A 20249-nucleotide genomic window follows, 5' to 3' on the forward strand; every position below is an offset into this window, starting at 1 on the left:
CTAGCCAAAAAGACATACACAGCACGATCAGCCAAACTCATGTCCCTTGCAAAATTACAGGGTCTCATGATATCCTGCATACCCACCATTCAGTGGGCACGTCTACATGCCAGACCCCTACAAGGGCTCCTCAGGCCATATCAGAGGGATATACAAAAGAAAAGGGACATCGACATTTTACTCACCAAGGAAGCCAAAAACAGCTTACTATGGTGGTTGGACTGAAACAACCTGTCAAAGGGACTACGGTTCATTTCCCCTGTTCCATAACAGATGTACACGGATGCTTGCACGACGGGGTGGGGGACAACATTCCACGAGCGTATAGCTCAGGGCACCTGGAAACCCCAGGAACAGAAACTCCACATAAACATCCTGGAGTTCAGAGCGATTTACAGGGCCCTGCTCAGTTTCAGGCAACAAGCACAAGGGAAAGACATACTGATCAGGACAGACAATGTAGCCGCAAAGGCACATTTAAACAAACGGGGGGTCCAGATCTTCAGCACTTCACAAAGAAGTTCTACCCATTCTTCGGTGGGCAGAGACCAATCTAATGTCACTCTCTGCGGAACACATTCAGGGAGCCATCAATACACAGGCGGATTGGCTCAGCAGGGAGACAATCAGCGAAGCGGAATGGTCTCTCCACCCAGATGTCTTTCATGGCATCACACAGAAGTTCGGCACACCAGTAGTGGATCTATTCGCAATCACGACAAACCACCAACTTCCACGCTATTACTCGAGGTACTCACAGGTGGGAGCAGAACAGACGGACGCACTGAGGGCTCCCTGGCCCAAGGGGATGCTTTACGCATTTCCACCCCTACCTATCATTCTAAAGAGAATCAGGATGCTAAAGGCACACGTCTTATTCATAGCTCCGTACTGGCCCAGGCGCCCATGGTTCCCCACATTAATTCAAATGTCAAACAACATCAACTGGAGACTTCCGGACAGACCGGACCTCTTAATACAGGGCCCAGTGTGTCATCCAGATCCAGGATGGTACAAAATGACCGTTTGGGTATTGAAAGGAGCAGATTGCTCAGATTAGGATACTCTGAGGACATAATTAACACCATTCAGGCCGCACATAGACCTTCAACACAGAGAATTTATAACTCAACATGGAAGGCATTCACCAGATGGTGCAGGCGCAAAAACTTCAATCAACTCAAACCACAAACATTGGGCATTCTATCCTTCCTGCAGGAGGGACACAGAATCGGATTAGCCATTTCCACACTGAAGAGACAACTAGCATCAATAGCTACCATAGTACCACGAGTGGCAGGCTATAGGGTGACTAAGCACCCTCACATCAAATCATTTCTTAGAGGTATTTCCCTCACCGCACCTCCCATAAGACACAGGTTCCCCACCTGGAGCCTGCACACAGTACTGACAGCACTTACAAAACCTCCCTTCGAGCCTCTCACTCAGGTGGGGATGAAATGGTTAAGAATGAAAGTCCTATTCCAGGAGACTTCCGGTGGTGCTGCTGGGGAGAGCACTCCATTTCCCCAGGCTGTCCTGGGAGAAATCCAAGTTTGCGTTATTTCTGGGGTACATAGATACCCCAATCCGACCCTTGCAAGTGGGTTGGAAAGCAGGAATTCCCTGCAGCCCGCAAACGCGGTTTGACCTCCTAGGTACTCTGAGGGGGCTTTTTAAGCCCCTCGGAGTCCTGGACGCCGGTCCTGCGAGGGCACTAGGGAAGGACATCGCCAAAACGCAACTTAGGCATCAAGCTCCACCCTCCACCACCTTAATACCAACATAAGGACTACATAAAGAAAAGAACCTCACCTCTTGACACCCAAGTGAGTACAAAAGAACTCTTCGTCTACTTACTGGAAACTTGAACAGACGGGGGGCTGATAAGAATATTTCTGGGACCCCCATTCCTCCTTAATCCAAACTGAAAAAGTTTGATTTGAGTTAGCCATCGGGATTAGCGACAGGAGCCTTATCAATCCGATCAGCCTAAACCATAATAAAGAGTCGGAAGGATACCTTTTGATTGACAAGAACTATCACCAATGGGTCCAAGGGAAGGGGAGGGTGATTTTTCTTCCTGATTTTCCGGCGAAGAATATCCTGCCACGTTTGCAGTAAGGGAGCGCCTGGAACGGAAGACCCTCTATAACAACCTATCTATCATCGGAACTAAAATAACAGGAAGTAGTTGTAGGACCGATTACGCGTCGCACTCGAGTTACTTGGAAATCATTCCTGAAGGAACAACCATCGAGAAGAGGCGGTAGAAGGTCCACGGCACTAGCAACTTCCTGTATACTTCCTGATCAGCCCGACCTAGAGCGACCGAAAAAAACTCACTGGTATTTCAAAACTTTAAAACGCAATTCTAGAGCCAATTTCGACTCTTTTCAACCCGAAAAAATTATAAGGCTGATGTTTGAATTATTATCTTTTAATTAGAACTTTAAAGGCCCTGTCTGTGCACATGTATTTTACCAGCTTCTTTTGGCTTAATACATAGCCCTGCTCCTATGAAATCAAAGGGAATTTTACAGAATTCAAACATGGAAAAAAAAATACAGGACATGCTTGCTAAACATTCTGAGGCGACAATTAAACAATTAAAACAGATTTCAACACAGATGGCTCAACTGATTTCAATGATGACGACTCTTGACCAATCATCACAGGTAGGCAATCAGAAGTTGGATCTGGTTATAGAAGACATAAAAGTCTTGAAAATTCAAACGATGACCACAGATACAGACATACAAGCAATGGACTCTTCTGCCCAAAAAGTCATGGAAGAATACAAGGATACAAAGAAGAAGACAGAAGTTCAAGAAAGCAACCAGCCGGCGATAAAGAGATCAGACATACAAGAAATAGACTTTTCATTTAAAAAAGTCATGGAACGACGTGTGGATATAAGGAAGAAGAGAGCAGGTCAAGGAATACAGATTGAAGCCACGATGGAGATGAAGCCCAGAAAGAGTTATTTTTGGATACGTATCCTGTCTGAGGAAATGAGAGAGAACAAAGAAATCCTGTTCCCATACCTGACTGGCCTATTTCAGTTACAGAAGGAAGTATTAGACCATGGTTAAAGGATTGATTTAAACATGATTGCTGGATCCAAAGGCTTTGATAGTGTGGACGGGTGGCATGGCTATTAATGATGTAGTGGAATTAAGATTAAGACATCATTTTGGGAATAAAGGGCTAGAAATTCTTGAGAAAAAAGACTGGATTGTTAAAATGTTTGAAGTGGCAGAAATGGCAAAACTCACAGCTATTCTAAATGAAGAAAATGACGTTCGGTTTCTGGGGGAATGGGAGGCGTGGATGCATTATTGTGAATATGAGTTAAAATTGGGAAGAATGGAAGAATGTTTTCTGATCTGATCCAGAGGATTATTTTTGGGTTTTTTTATAATGAATAAGCATAATTATATTTACTAACAGATTATGGGTTTTTTTGTACAGGATATTGATAGTTTATTAAGATTGGATTGGCTACGACGAGATGAGCTTTTTATTAAGAGGAAGATAGAGGTGAAGGGGAAGTCAAAATTTTCCATTTCTTTTTTTTTCTTTTTTTTCTTTATTATATGTTATGGAACTATAACAACTTTAGGTTAGAATTGAAATTTTATATTGTCATAGATGTTGTATAATGCAATGGAAAATTTTTAGTATAAAATCCAATAAAATCTATATAAAAAAAAAAAGAATGAAAGTCCTATTCCTCACGGCGGTAACCTCAGCACAAAGGGTATCTGAGCTAGGAGCTCTTTCTGTCCACCCAGGACTTATCATTTTTCACAAGGACAAGGTGGTGCTAATACATGACCACTCTTTCATACCTAAGTGCAACACAAAGTTTCATAGGGAACAGGATGTAATTCTTCCATCATTCTGTCCTAACCCAAAGACACCTTTAGAAAGGACTTGGCACCTATTAGACTTTCGTAGAGCGCTTCACGTGTACATTTCTAGAACAGAGAGTATTAGAACCTCTGAGGCTCTATTTATCAACATAACCCAACCATGTCAAGAGCTTCAATTAGCCGCACCATTTCCTTGTGCATAAAGACAGCTTATACGGAAAACAAACTTCCCATACCTGGAGGCATAACCGCTCATTCGGTCAGAAGTGCGGCCACATCTACGGCCTTTGATAGACAGGCTACCATAGAAGAAATTTGCAAAGCAGCCACATGGTCTTCCATGTCTACATTCGTTAGACACTACAAATTGAATATCTACTCGTCATCTGATGCCGCCTTCGGCAGGCGAGTTTTACAGAGTATTTTGCAGGACGTCTAACCCTCCCAGGGCGGGGGCTGCTCTTGTATGTTCCATCATAAAGATGCCCTTTGTCCCTCTGAGCCGAGAACGAGCCTTGGCCATTTACCGTGAAGGCTTCTTCTGCTCAGAGGGACGAAGGGCATCTTGCCTGCCCAGACGTCCATCAGTGGTTACATTCTAGGTACAGTTCAAGGTTTTTATTAGAAGTTTGCAGTTCATAAAGTTCTATTTTCTATTTAACGTTGGTTGTCACGTTTCTTAGCTTTTTCCTACTAATCTTCTAAGGCTTGGAAAGTTTTGTAACTGGCTATAGGGGGCGTTTACCCTAGGAAGCCAGGGAAAAAATTTAAATATTAATTCCTGCCTCCCGAGCTAAGAGGAAAAGGAAACACCCATCATAAAGATGCCCTTCGTCCCTCTGAGCAGAAGAAGCCTTCAGGGTAAGTGGCCAAGGCTCGTTCTGTTTTTAGATTTCTGGTTGGTTTTGTTAGGCTGTAGCTCAGTGGTAGCGCATCTGCTTGGCATGCAGAAGGTCCCAAGTTCAGTCCCCAGCATCTCCAGTTAAAGGGACCAGACAAGTAGATAATGTGAAAGACTTCTACCTGAGACCCCGGAGAGCAGCTGCCGGTCTGAGTAGACAATACTGACTTTGCAGTGTTTATGGAATATTCCATCCTGTTGATTGTATTGACTCATTCTATGTAATCAGCCTTGAGTCCCAGTGAGAAAGGTGAACTATAAATAACAAATAAATAAAGAAATGTGTAAACTTTCCTGGGGAAAGCATGAGGTGTAGAAGCTTGAATTATTCAGAATAAAAACTGTGATGTATAGGTGATCTTGTTTTTTGCAGTGAATGAATTCATAGAATAAGCACACTCTGAGTATGTTATCAGCATTATGGAAAGTAGTTCTTTCCTCTGTGGAAGCAAGTTGGGAGGGTTTGCTTGAGGCTTTAAACCTCAGTTGAGACTGCAATTAGGAAGAATTCTTGCTCAGCATGAATACTGTTCCTGAGGGACGTGAAGATGAAGGGTTGAAATGCCAGTTCAGTGTTTTGAAAAAGTTAAATGCCAATTCAGCTGTATTTGTGTTCTATGTTTTAAAACAAAAGGCGAGGGCACCTTTCTTGTTGCTCCAGTATATCTTCTTCTTCCAATCACCCAGAAGAGGAGTTTTATGAAGTGCCTTTTTGAGTCACCAAAATCCCATGGGACATTTTAAATCACTCTCTAATATTCTACCAGTGATATGACTATAAACAAAAGGTGCAACATGCCATCCAGTGGTGTTCACACATTACAGGACTTTTTCCAAAAAAGATTGTTATTGTTCATCTTGACAGCATTAACAAGGAACCAAAAACTGTGTCTGTTCATTGCCAAGTTGAAACAGCCTGGAGGCCAGAGCCACAACTAGCTAATTTTGCTCCCGAGGCAAGAATATAAAATTGCGCCCCCTCTACTTTTATAGTAGTTATTTTGGTAAAAAGGTAAATATATAAATAACAAAAGTAATAATCATACAATATTAGCTATTATAGTAATTTTATTTATTGTAGTGATGATATACTTTTTCTGTGCGCCTTGGCTTTCTGTGCCTGAGGCACATGCCTCATTTGCCTTGCCCTTGTTGCAGCTCTGCTAGAGGCACCTCCTCTTGGCAGTAAGGCTGTTTCCAGAAGCTTCTAACACCATCAACTAAAGCCGTTCTTGATTTGCCTTCAGATGCTGGACAGACAGTGTTGGTTGATCCTATGTATATATTAAATTGTTTCTGCAAATCAACCCATTGGTCCATCTAGCTCAGAATTGTACTGTACTGGCATTTGTTTTCCAGTGTGTCAGAGAAAGCAGCTGAGATCCTTTATCTAGAGTTGCTGAGTACTGGACCTCTGTCCTTCTGTATGCAGAGCACGTTCTCTTGTCTCTAAACCACAACAAGGATTACAGCACCAATTGGAAACTTGGCATACAGTAATAATTGCCTCTGGGGTAGTGAGCACAGGCCATGGTCATTATTTTGGATGCTGATAGAACAGATGAGAAGGTTACAGTTTTGACCCCAGTGAGTAGTCACATTAGGAGAACAGGGACCTGGCCCCAGATTATTATTACTTCCAGGGATAGGAGAGCAAACTGTTTATATACAGAAATGGTTTTGTGAGAGGTCCAGACATCTATGTCAGCTAATTCATTACAATCAATGGTGTAATTGGGAACATAGGTCTAAGCACAGGTGCCAAACCTGCCCTAAAGCGCAAGTACAATCACAGAAGGGCTGCTTCAGAATAAGAGATCTAACAGAATGATACAAAGGCTGTTAGCAAAGGAGCCACAAGTCTTCGTGTGAAGTTCAGGACAAATAACCAAATTAAGGGTTTGCTAGGCCTGTGTACATCTTGAGTAGTAGGGCCATCACTAGGCAATCCACTTCTAGCCCAATCAGCTGTCAGGTTGGAGATTTCCTAACTGTCAGGGGATGGAATGGGACGGCCCTGTCCATTTTTCAACTGTTCATTGTGTATTGATACCCTTCCCCAAGCCAGTTGAAAGTGAATAACTCCCCTACCATTACAGGTACACTGTAACATGTTCAGCCACTGACATCAAGGAGGGAAGAAGAACATTTAAGTAAGACCCTGTCTCTCTTTTTTCAGTGAAAAGTGACAGAGCAGAACAAACAAACCCCAGAACAACAGAATTGAGGAGTGGAATGTGGTTGTGCAAGACCCATCCTAAGAGATGTTTGACAATGGCTCAGTCCATTGCTACCATCTAAAATTTATTGATACAGATACTTTTTTTACTTTTTTTTATACGTAGCAAAAAGGTTTTTTAAATTGTCCTTACCTCATTCTCAATTTTTTTTTTCAAATTTAGAAAATAGTTTGAGTTTTAGATGCAAAGTCTATTCCTAGTGTTTTTTTTTCTCCTTGTGGGTTAATTTCATTCTTGGCACTATGACGGTTGCTCATGAGAAGACTGGTGGTCACAGGGGGTACAACCGAAGGCCTGACTGATTCCAAGGCAGGTGCTGATCTCTTCAGAAAACAAATTGCATATGAGTTCCAGTCATTTGGTAGGTCTTTATGAGCAATAAGGCACCCCCCAATCCAGCTCTCAATTATCTAATTAAGTAACTTCATTGAATTCAGAGAGTGTCTGTAAACATACCATAATTCTGGGTAGTTAAATGAGCTGCTGAAGTGCACTGCATTAAACAAAAGGCTGCTTAATCGTCCTCCGTCCTCCCACATAATTGCATATATTTGACCCAGCTTATTAAGAGAAACTGGAAAAGGAAAGTACAGGGGAGTCTCTGCATGTTGCATGGCACAGCTCAGGCTATACAGAAAGGACGGACATATTGGATTTCCCTACCTTATTTTCAGACGTTTTAAAAACACTAATCCCTGCAATAGCACGATATTCCCTTTGTGTTTATATCTTCTGTGTGTGGGAATTAAATAGAACTGTGGGAGTGCTTGTTCCTTTAGACTCAAGTAGGGTACATGACTAACTGCTTCTGATCAGAACTGATGAAATCAGATTTGTAGTTTTCATTTGTTTGGCAGTGATGAATCTTTGAAGTTACAACCCAGAGGAGTGTTATATTACATGTCAGTGGTGTGGGGATTTTTTTCCTAATCTGTTAGAAAAAAAAGAAAATTGTTCTTCTCTAGCTTTATTAGCACATAGAAGATGAGGACACTGTCAGCTCTGAGAAATCACCAGGCCTTGCCTGCACTCACAATTATGAGAACTGCAATCTCAAGTTTCCACTTTCAGTCCTTTTGACCTCTCACTGTCTCCTGTAAACAATTGCTGTGTTGCTAGAGCAAACAATGGCAACAAAGAAAGGTACAAAACACCAGCTCCTAAACATCTGCAGGTGAGACTCTGGGCCTGTGAGCATTTAAGTCAGTATTATGCATTTTGAACAGATGGAATTCATGGAATGGATCTATCCTCTTCTCCCATCCCCTGGTAATCTCCTGGCTCTCCTAGAAGCTGCTCCTCTCAGTCATGAGATCCTCAGGAACAGTGGGATGCAGAATGGGGAAACTAGCAGAAATCACCCATGCTTCCCTGAACAAAGCAAGAGCTTGTACAGCAGGAGACTGTGCCAGTTCCCCCTTCCCTCTCCATTCTTCCCTCATCACATCCCATGTTTTAAGGAACATAGGAGGTTGCAGGGGAAGGTAGGGAGATCTGTCCATTGAAGTCCCATGTCAATTCACAGTTTCTGAGTTCCAAACTGTGATGTTCCTACATGAGTATATACAAAGGTAGGAGGGAAAAAAACCATTTACATGGTATGCAACACCATGTGTTAAAATCACACCTTTATATTTTGTTTTATTGTACTGTACACCCATTCAAAAGCTGAGTTTTGGTAGTATACTGGCCTTCACTCAAAATATTGTATATCACTGTACATTTTTTCCAGTGTTCATCCATACAGGGGAAATGTCATGTATAACACTGTCATTGTTCAACAGTAGAATGTTGTTCTACAGTGGAATCAACTACCTAGGGAGGTGGTGAGCTGCACCTCACTGGCAGTCTTTAAGCAGAAGCTGGACAAATACTTGTCAGGGATGTTTTAGGCCAAAGCTTCTTAAACTGTGGTATGGGGTCGCATAACTGAATGTGGGGGTCGTGAGAAATTTGATTTATTATCAGTAAATGTTTGATTTGTATATCTATTTTATATACGTATATACTCAGGGTCGCATAAACATTTCTTGGGCAAAAAGGGTGGGAAAAGTTTAAGAAGCCCTGCTCTAGGCTAATCCTGCATTGAGCAGGGGGTTGGACTAGATGGCCTGTATGGCCCCTTCCAACTCTGTGATTCTATGATCAAGCCGGCCCCTAGAAAAATTAAACCCTGCAGTAACCTAAAGGGACTGTTGTGCTCTGCCGATGTACTGGAGATGCTTTGTTGTGCCTCTGAACATTACCCAGAGGGCATTTGAAACAGTAGAAACAGAAGAGAAACTGGAGGGCTGTTCAGATTTTTCTAGGCCCCCAGCTGGGGTAGACGGGGAGCAAACTTTAGGTCACACCCTACTTCTCCCTCAATAGAGGGAGACATGAAGAAGTGAACGGGAAAGATCTCCCAGTCCTTCAGACAGTAGAAACCACCTTTCAATCAGGTTCTCTTTTGCAAATTCAAGAGACCCCACTATTCATTAAAGATGGGAGCTGCATGATACATTCATTAATTAATGTGTTCCTTCTGTGAGGAGGTCCGGAGAGGGCAACATGCGAGCCTCAGGTCTGCTCTTGACCCTTAACTCCTATGATAAAATCTGTAGATGAAGTATCTGTACTTGAAAGTATTGCACAGTAAGCCCAATTTAGCTGCTGTTTAGAGGGCTACACAAATACAAACATTCCGCTGTAAAAGGAGGTTTCCTGGGCATTGACCAGGAATAATTCCTGGGCATTGACCAGTAGGAGCTCCTAAGCAGCCCAGAATTTCTGTGATACAGAGATACTGTGGAACCACGTACTCTAGATTACTAATGTTACTTACTAGTGTTTGTGCTGCTTGTCGGTTGGAGTTCTCAGGTGTCTATTGAATCACCAACTTATTGATTAGTTGTCAGGCAGTCAACTGAGTGGCAAGGGGAATTGCTGCAGTCCTCAACAGCAATGGACTAGAGCAATGGCAAATGAGGGGCCAGGGAAAACCTAGGGAAATCTAAATGTGCCAAAGTCTTGAGCACACTCAACTCCTTTTAGGTTATTCCTGGTTTGGTATATTCAGGATGATGGTTGTCCTAGCAAATGGAAAGCTGTCCAGACACTGTTGAAGCCCGCTCTGGAAATCAAGCAATAGTAATCCTTTTGCTGGACATAGAGTTGTGTTCAGCTGATTCTGTGCCATCAGAAAGTGCTTTTGCCTTGATACAAATGGCACAGCTTCTTGGCCAGTCCTAGATTCTGGTCTGCCCATTGTTCATCAATTGACTAAAGACAAGAGGTTTCAGATGCTGCGAGATCAGCCCAGAAGTATTTTGTAACAGATGGTGATTTTTCAGATTCCTCCCCCAACACACACACACAAATACATGACCAAGTTGCAAAACTACAGAAGCGGTATCTTTAAGGTAGTATATCTGCTTTCTAGAAGTTTGTGACACTCACCACAGACCGGAGCAGTTTTTTGACAAATCAAGGGGGGAATCCAGGTTTAAAGCTGGAGAATTCCATGGGTTCTCTTCGTCAGAAGAAGGAAAGTTGTCCCCCAATGGGGCATTTGTAATCCGGGACCCGGCGGGATCATTCGATGTAGGAAGGATAGATGAGTCCTCAACGTGAAGTGCAGAGGGTGTGGGTCTTCCCGGCGCTGCGCTGCGGGTGGCCGCGGTGCCTCTGCGTTGAGGTCGTCCTCTAGCTCGGGCTGTCATGCTGGGACGAAAGGGTTCAGGGCGATGTGGGCAGACTGCTGCAAAGTGGCCCAGTTCCCCACAAGTGAGGCAAGCACCTCTTTGAAATCGGGTTTCGCGATCCTGGGGTGGACGCGCGGGTTTCCGTGGATTGGGGGGCGGTGCCTTGGGTTGGGGCTTTTGGACGCTTTTCTCCTTGTTTCTTTGGCGGACAAGGGAAATAAAGCGCCGGCGGCTTTCCACCTCTTCGGCTAATAGGATCCAATCCTCGAGGGTGTCGGGATCACCCCGCATATACGACCAGTTCAGAATGTCAGGGTGTAAGGCTTCCCTGAAATGGTGAATTAGGGTGGCTTCGGGCCAGCCCACAATTTTGCTTGCTAGTCTTTGAAATTCATCGGCAAACTCTCGAACTGGAGTAGAGCCCTGTCTTAGTTGTAGAAGTTCCGCTTTGGCTCGTTCCCCCAGAAAGGGGTCCTCAAACCTCCTCCGTAAGGCAGTCATGAAATTGTTGAGGGAACGGATATAGCGGGATCGGGTGTCGAACTGGAGGACCATCCAGTCGGCTGCTTTACCTGTCAAAAGGGAAGCCACATAGCGAACCCGGCTATCCTCTGTAGGGAAGAACTGTCCTTGTTCTCGCATATAGCTGTCCACCTGATGCAAGAAACAGGGCAGGGTTTCGAGAGATTCATCGTAAGTAGTTTTCAACTTGAGTTGTTTCCAAGGACCGGGCATGGGTTGGCCCGGTTGCACGGGTGCCCTGGGTGCAGGTAAAACGGGACCTCCGGGAGCCGGAGGTTGAACAGGCACATTAGCGGGTGGCTGGGCTGGCACTCCCTGAACCGGTACTGCGGCTCCCTGTGGAACGGGTTGTGCCAGGGTTGTCAGGGCCTGCTGTAACTGCCTGTTGTCCTGAAGCAAGCGTTCCATTAGCTCCTGGAGTTGATCAACACGGCCAGATAGCTCTCGATTCTGAGCTCGTAACAGGTGAACGTCCTCACCCGGGCCACCTGTACGTTTGCTTGTCCTAAAACTTGTGGCCCATTGAGAACTGTCCCCATACAAGTCCTCTGCTTCAGACTCCTCAGAGTCTTGGCGTTGTTCCGCGAGGCGGCGTGCGCGTTGGGTCGTGCGCGACGGGGCAAATACCGGGGAAAAAGACAGGCCCAATGGAGGACCGCTCCTTCCGGAGTATTTGGGGTGGCCGCCTGTCCGCGCCCGATCCGCAGCCAACTGCAGTTCTTTATCCCTTGCGGCTGAGCCTCGGCTTCCGCCTTAGCTGCTTCAGCAGCTTCCTTATCCGCGAGAACTTTTGCGCTTTCAAGTCTCAGAGCGGCAGCTGCGGTAATGTGCGGTAAAAGTTCCGTTTCCAGGAGCGTGAGTAGGGGGTCGGGATCCCCACCTAGCAATGGTTGCACTCGGACCGCGACCGCGGGTGCATCGGCCCCGAACGTCGAGGCCAAACGTTGAGCCAAGGTGGCCACCGTGGTATCCTTTGTACAATCCGCAAAGAGGAGGGCCGTCTGGATAGCGACCCTCTTGGCTTCAGCTTAACAGTCAGCTGCATTGGGTACCAAAGAAAAACCTGCCGGTGCGGCTCCCGCCATGGTACCTTTCCCCAAGGCGACAGGGCGCGTTAGAGCCATGGATGAGAGAGTCTCACGGGCAATAAGCTTATCCAATAAATCGGTTAGTATTTGTAACTCCTCAGATGCCAGCCGGGCATCATCCAGCAACTGATCAAAATCCTGGAGGTCTAAACGAGCATTAGTATCCTCCGACGTTAACATCCAGAGAACCCTCACCAGAGATTGCCACTGTGTCTGGACCAGTCCACTCAAGCGGCAAACCTCTGAATTAGTCCTAAAGAGTTCAGCTACTATGTCCTGTAGAAGGGTAGGATCCTCAGATGAGGACTCCAGGGTTCCAAGAAGCAGTAGTCACGGTTCACTCGGAGAGCGCCCTCCTAGCTCCCATCCGAGTGGCAGGCGAACCCTCCGGGGCTCCAGCCTGACTAAAGAATCGATGAAGAAGAGTAGAGATAGCTGTCATAATGTGAGCTCTTGACCCATCGAACCAAAAATCACCACAGAGACAATCAGATTCCAAGCAGATGGCTTTACTGGTCAAATAGGCAATACAGTGCATTGAGGATAAGATGACAGCTATGAGTTGTCTTGCCCGTTACTTGGAAATATAAGGCAGAGAAGCGGCGGGAGATTACAAAGCATAAACAGAGCATTATTTCCCAGGAGTGGCGTTCCCAGGCTTTGGTATGTGAAGCCGTCCTTGAAGTCTGGACGGTTCAACAGAGAAACGAAAGGAAACATCTAAACCGAGATAACAGCCTGACACAAGTACGATAATGACTTTGTATGACCATTGCTCCTAGTTACAGTAAATTGTTTTGTTGACTGAATAAAGCTAATTTTTAACATGACATAACCTAGTATTGGGTTATGTTATGTACATGCAAGAGGAAAAAATGAATAAATGGTAGTAGTTGATTCAGGGGTGTCAACCGTGATAGAATGGGAGTGGCCGTGGCTCTGTGGTAGAGCATCTGCTTGGCACGCAGAAGGTCCCAGGTTCAATCCCTGGCATCTCCAGTTAAAGGGACTAGGCAGGTAGGTGATATGAAAGACCTCTGCCTGAGACCCTGGAGAGCTGCTGCTGGTCTGAGTAGACAACTGACTTTGATGGACCAAGGGTCTGATTCAGTATAAGGTAGCTTCACGTGTTCATATGTTCAATGAAGCAATATTGGCTGCATTCAGGCAGAAAACTTAAGGGCTCATGATGAAGGAATTCTGGCTAGAAAGTACCTCTAGCTACTCCTCACGTATGAATGCAAGCTCATTGGCTAATGAGAGTTTCTCTCTCCCATGGCCCCAAAGCTGACCAGGGCTTAGAATCTTGGTTAGTGAGGGGAAAACTAACTGGTTAATCTGCATTTGTACATCATGAATATCCAGAGTTGGTTTCTAACAGGAATTTCTTCACTGCACTCCGTACAAGAAAGAAGGAAAGAGGAGCAAGGCACACGCATGAGCCTGGCAACAAGCTGTAGGTTCGTGTGCATTTTAACTTGAATTTGTTATCTGAATGCAGCCCAACTGTGTCTGCCACATTGTTGGGGACACTCATTTGTTCACAGTAAGAGTTGAGGTTTGTTGTTGTGCCTAATTCTTTAACAGAATTTGTGTCAAGTGATTACAATTGTTACAGATTGTCCCTGTTGATTACTTGACTGACCTCAATGCCATATTTGACCAGAGCAGTAATACTGAACAAAAAATATTTCTCTTTGAATGGGTGTTTCCAAAGTACAAACACCAGTATTGCTTTTCATAAGTACTATGGATCTCATTGTCACATGGTCACATAAAGGTATCATATACTGAATCAGACCCTTGGTCCATCAAAGTCAGTATTGTCTACTCAGACGGGCAGTGGCTCTCCAGGGTCTCAGACAGAGGTCTTTCACATCACCTACTTCCCTAGTCCCTTTAACTGGAGATGCCGGGGATTGAACCTGGGACCTTCTGCATGCCGAGCAGATGCTCTACCACTGAGCCACGCCGCCGCCCCTCCCGATATCTCTATATTTAGGTTCTGGAAAACAAATTACTTTTTCTCATGAAAACAGAAGCAAAGTGATATGTGAAAAGAACTGTGATGGATTGGCACGATCTTAAAGGTCATCATATAGCCAAATTTGATTTTTTGTAATAAAATTAGTTGTGACTCTGCAGCCAAACTGGGTTTCAAACAGGTTCACTGTCAGTGATGCTACTCCCATTTGGACCTGAGGTATGAGGGACAGGGCTTCTCTCTACATCTTTCCCAGTGGGGGAAAAAATGCAGGAAACCGTTCCTTTGAGAGGTCACCAAAAAAAGGGAAGGATATTTCTTAAGAGGATTTAACTTTCATGAAATGTGCCCCATTTTAGCTCAGCCTCACTGATCCCATATTGGCCAGAGTGGTCAGTTTTGCTTTGTCTGTACAGTATCTGGCTCTGTTATTTGGAGTCCACACTGAGTCCAGAGCATCAGAATCCTTAGTGTGTCTCATCTGCAGTCAGCTTCCATCATCTCCTTTTGAAATCTTGTCTTTCAACATTTTTCCAGTGCTTCCTTTCCTTGGCTCTTCTTTCTTTTTATCCTTTTCCACCCAATTGCTGATTTCTTGGTTGGTTGTGACCTTGAACATGCATACTTTGGGACTGAAGCCTCCCCTCAACATGCTGATAAATTTTAGTGGCTGCTTTTAAAATGGGGATGCCATGCTTTGAATGAAGAAGAAAGTTTATCCTTTTTGTTGACTATCTAAGCAAATACTCAGAGTGAATGAATTTAATTTAATAGAGAGCCAGCATGGTGTAGTGGTTAAGAGTGGCGGACTCTAATCTGGGGAAGTGGGTTTGATTCCCCACTCCTCTACATGAAGCCTGCTAGGTGACCTTGGGTGACCAGTCACAGTTCTCTCAACTCTCTCAGCCCCACCTACCTCACAAGGTGCCTGTTATGGGGAGAAGAAGGGAATGTGATTATAAGCTGCTTTAAGACTCTTTAAGGTAGAGAAAAGCAGGGTATAAAAACCTACTCTTCTTTGTCTTTATTTATACTACTCATGTTTTCTGGCCATTGTTACAGGTGTAGTGTTAGCATAATGTATTCATCAATGCACATCTATTGTAAGAAAGATGAATTTGACATTTCTGTTACCCTGGTTATTCTCTCATCGTGACTCAGCTTTCATTGCTAGCTGTTGCTGGATCAAGCACAACTTATAGCGAGGATGTCATCCAGTCCTTGGGAAGCAATTTCCTGTTTGGAGTGATTTCATTTTGTTGACTCCGTTTTGGTTAATCTTACTGACATGAAAGTAACATGATTTGATATTTCTCCTGTGACCCAGTGCTCTGGACAAAAAGCTGTTATTGCAGGCTGACTACTGCCTCTGGCCCCTTGTAAACACTGAACTTTGAAAAAGATCCACACAAGCTGCCTACTTGGTATCTTAAGAGCTATATGTCCTCTGAAGAAAATATTCCTTCTCTGTGTATCCCTTTTGCATAATGATCCTTTTGCCTTGACAAACTCGACCTTCTCTTTTTGGAATAGGCTTCCTTAGAACATCTCTGTGCAGTGCTCTTTTTTACTCTTAGTTCACATGTAATTTTCTTTCCCTGAGTATGAGGAATGGCTAGTTTAGTCACATCTTTCTAGCTAATCAGTATCTCTGATCTTCAGTGTGGGGTTTGGAGGTGATAATCAAGTGTTATTTTGTGGGCTAAAACAAATACGTGATTGCATCCGGAATTTTAAAATTAGAAATCTCTTGAGCAATAACCTGAAATCTCCTGAGATGTCAAAAACTACTTAAAACCTTTTTTTGCAGAGATGCTTTGCGCCATACATAGACTACTTCCCACCTGCTTTTTAGTATTCTTACTTCTTTTACAATGATTTTCAGGCAGTGAATCTTTCTGACCTGGTTGGCTTGTCTAGACGAATGTTTTGTGTCTTATACTACTAAAAGTAGGTTGCAAAGCCTTTGAAAGCGGCCTCCCTAATCGCTGCCCCTGTCCTTTCAATTGCTCTCTTTTGTATCTTGGAAATCAAGATGTGACCCTAGAAACAGTATCTTCCATGGCTTACATTAGTTAGTTGTTTTTTTTCTTCACTGCATATATATGTTTATCAAGTAAGAAGTGTTCTGATGGTTACTAGAGCGAATGAGAATCTTAGGGGGGATTAGAGGGAGTAATGGAGAAGGAGATGGCGGTCAGAGGCTGGAATGTAACCTCCATATGCAAAAGATGTGTATGTTAGGGGAAATGATTGATGTCTTGTACCCGGTGTGCACAGAGGAAGTAAATTGAAATTTTGAGCTCACACTAAACAGATTGTTGTTGTTTTTTGCTGTTGGCTATTATTAGCTTTTTTTGTTTTTTTGCAAGAATGGTGGGGGAGGGAAAGGAGTAGAGATACTGTAGAGCAAACCGAGGCATTAAGGGGTATAGCAATAAGGCTAGAGGATACACTTGTTCAGGGTGCCTAAATCCCTTGGCCTTCTAGCAGCTAATGTTTAAAGTTGTTGCAACAACCACAAAAATGACATTAAACCAAACTTACCTTTCTATGATTCCAATATCTGTGGAAAGTTCACAAAACTATAATGTGACCCATTCTACACCCAGAGCACTGAAGACTTATCTGCACAGCCCTTGTTTCAGGTTTCACTCCACATTCTTATCTCCAACTGTCCACGTGACTAATCAGAAGTGAGAAACAGGATCCTTCCCTCCCTTTCACAGTCCCTTCACTTTCCCTGCTTCCTTCCTTCCCTCCAGCCCCCATGGTGTCCCTCCATGTACTCTAGCTTCACGCCCCCCATCCTTCTTGTCTTTCCTGCCTGCTCCTCCTTTTCTCTCCAACTTACCTCCAATTCAAAACAAAACACATTTGCCTAGGCAATCCAGAATGGCTGCTGAGATCTTAATTAATTAAGCACACGATTAAAAAGCTGACATCTAAAAGAAAGTAAAGTAGGTGGCAGGCTAGCCACATAAGGTTATCTAGTGAGATCTCAGCATTTTAAACTTTTTCTTTTCTTTTACTTCCTTCTCCATTTAGACATACAGATGAGGCTCCTGCTTGGACTATGTAGGTCACATGGGCATCTTTCTATACTTAACAAGACAATGTCTCTGTGAAAAACTATCCGCTTTCCCCAGGACTCTTTTGGTACTTCAGGTTGCACACTATACAGTGCCAGAAGAGCACAGGAAGGGCATCTTTTGGATAAGCCATTAGATAGAACTTAGAGCTATTCATTCCTGAATTATAATTGTTCATCAGTATCATTAGTAATTTAAGTGGTGTTGAATGGAGTGATTTGCTGAGCTCTGACATCTGCTGTCAAAGATCCACAGTATCAGAGGACTTTCCAGATAATAGTAGTTAATCTGAAGTAAGGCTTAACTGTTTCTTGTTTTATTTTAATCTCCCATAAAGGTGGCTGCAATTAACCCAAATCATCCCCTTGCTCAGATGCCCTTGCCCCCTTCGATGAAAAACTGCATTCAGCTGGCAGCCTGTGAAGCCAGTGAGTTGCTACCAATGATCCCTGACCTGCCTGCTGACCTGTTCACATCCTGCCTTACTACACCAATCAAGATTGCACTGAGATGGTAAGTGATTTGCCTACTGTCTGGGGGATAATGTGTGTTCTGTGTTCTCTGAGGCTTGCATGTTGTGCTGATAGACTTGTTGACCCAGATACTTCAGCTGCTGTAAAATTTCTCTGCAGTATTAAATTACAAGGATTTGAGGTGTTCATCTGGAAGAGCATCTTATTAGGCATACTTTCACCTTCCTGGTTTTGATTATCCTTCTGTTTATTACATTTTGGATTCTAGCTGGATACTTGGGTTTGCTCAGATTAAGGGATTTACTGCACTGGAAATTAAAATAGTCTGCCTTTTCACAGATCAGAAATACCATATGGTGTGACACAATGTTCTATCAGTAAATCATTTTTCAGACAATATATAGTTCTGATCCTCAAGTCCTCTACCTGTGCATGTTCTGTTTGTGTTGGTAGGCTTGTGTCGGTATTATACTTTGGGGATTGGATTGTGAATCCCATATGTTACAGAAGTGTCTCAAATAATCTAGTTAACTAATACCATAGTGAACAAATAAAAAGGAATAAATAAGAGAGGAGATAATTGGAATTTATGTGGCCCTCTGCTAAGGCAGAAAAAGATGAAAGCTTATTTAAGCAAGCTAACTCTACCAAAGAAATGGAATACACAAATACCTGGTTGTTATTCTATGCAAACATGTTCAAAGCTTTATTCATTTTAATAATGTTCAGTTCTGTGACTTTGTTTTATATGTCATAATGCTGAATAGAAGATTCATTTTCTGGCTTTTCTGTTTTTTTTATGCTTGTTGAATTATTGGCATTGAAACATTCTGACAGTTTGGTGTTACGTGCCTTAGCTTTCCACTGGATAGTTCCATACGTTACATGGCAGACCCAGCTGCTACATATATTTGAGTATTCTGTGCAGCAAAGATTTGGAAAAGTGGATAACTTTCAATTAGTGCAACCTAAGGATGTGAACAGATTGCTCGAAGGAGGTCCAGCCACCATTCTCAAGCCCAACCCTTTCCTTTCAGGCTGAATAAAGCTGGCCGAGGGGAACATGGTGTAGGAATTCATAAATACATCTTTATAAGAGGAGGTAGTACAAAGTTTCTTGGAGAAAGTGGTTGTGACAACTCTCCTGCAAAGGCCATTCCTGGATCCAAAAGAACTGAATATCATCCTGTGATGAATATCTGTTTTTGGACAAGATGCTTGAATGAATGGTGGTCAGCTTTCTTCAGGCATTTCAGAAGAAGTCTTATTATCTAGGCTCATTGCAATCTGGTTGCAGGCCCAGCTTTGCTACAGAAATGGTCTTGGCTGTGCTGGTAGATGGCCTGAGCGACTGGGGAAGTGTGACACTTCTGATTCACCTCCTGGATCTCTCAGTTGCATTTAATACCATTGCCCAATGTATCCTTGTGGATTGGCTCACTGATGTGGGCAGGGGATGGGACTGTACTGTGGTCGGTCTAGTCCTGTTTTACTGATTGATTTAAGAAGGTGCGGTCAGGCACTTCTGTTTAAGCCCATGGTATTTATACTTTGGAGTTCCATAGGAATTGTTTTTTGTTCCCCACATTTTTTCACATATATATGAAACTATCGGGAGAGGCCAGCTGGAGATTTGGAGTTACTTTCTTTCTTTTTCTTTCTTTTTCTCTCTTTCTCCCTTTTTCCATCTCATTTCCCATGTGTGTTCACAGTTCATTGATCTCATTCAGGCTACCTTGCTGTACTGTGCACTATCTGGTGATGGTAATTTGTAGGGCTGGTCGTTGCCTTTAAAAACCCTAAATGATTTGCTACCAGGATATCAAAAGGACTGCCTTCTCCCATATGTTTCCAACCATCCTGAAAAGTTGACACCTGAGGCCCTGCTCCTCCTTCGTCCTTTTTTGGAGGTGAAATGAGTAGCGCCTAGCAACAGGGTCTTTTCAGCTGTCTCAAACAAGCTGTGAAATGCCTTCCCTTTAGATCAGTGGTTCCCAACCTTTTTTTGACCAGGGACCACTAGGACTTTTTTGTTCGGTGCAGGGACCCCAAGGTTCAAAATAAAAATTCAGAGAATTTGAAAATAAACTTTAATCGTAACTGTTAGTTAAACATTAAACTTAGAATAATATTTGAATGTATATTTTTATAATAGAGAACTTTTAATTGAAAATATTAATTTATATGGGTTTATAACTTTGTTTTGTGGACCTTAATTTAGTTCTTGTGGACCCCTGGGGGTCCGTGGACCCCCCGTTGGCAACCAGTGCTTTAGATAGTTGCTTGGTGCCAGATTTGTTCTCATTCCACAAACACATAAATACCAATTTTTTTCTCTTAGGCTTCCTCACCTTCCCTCAGTTTTATGTTGTTGTTTTTTAACCTTAA

At 43.5% G+C, this 20249-nt stretch overlaps 1 protein-coding gene across 3 annotated transcripts in view; it reads left to right on the plus strand.

Moving 5' to 3' along the window:
• RPTOR (regulatory associated protein of MTOR complex 1) overlaps positions 1-20249 on the plus strand; it is a 494290-nt gene that overhangs the window by 185073 nt on the left and 288968 nt on the right. For all 3 annotated transcript variants that reach the window (XM_056867014.1, XM_056867015.1, XM_056867017.1), the window contains exon 6: positions 17726-17901. In XM_056867014.1, the coding sequence (XP_056722992.1) occupies positions 17726-17901 (176 nt within the window). The remainder of the gene's footprint in view (positions 1-17725; positions 17902-20249) is intronic.

The sequence above is a fragment of the Euleptes europaea genome, chromosome 1 (genome assembly GCF_029931775.1).
Source record: "Euleptes europaea isolate rEulEur1 chromosome 1, rEulEur1.hap1, whole genome shotgun sequence".
Lineage (NCBI taxonomy): Eukaryota > Metazoa > Chordata > Lepidosauria > Squamata > Sphaerodactylidae > Euleptes > Euleptes europaea.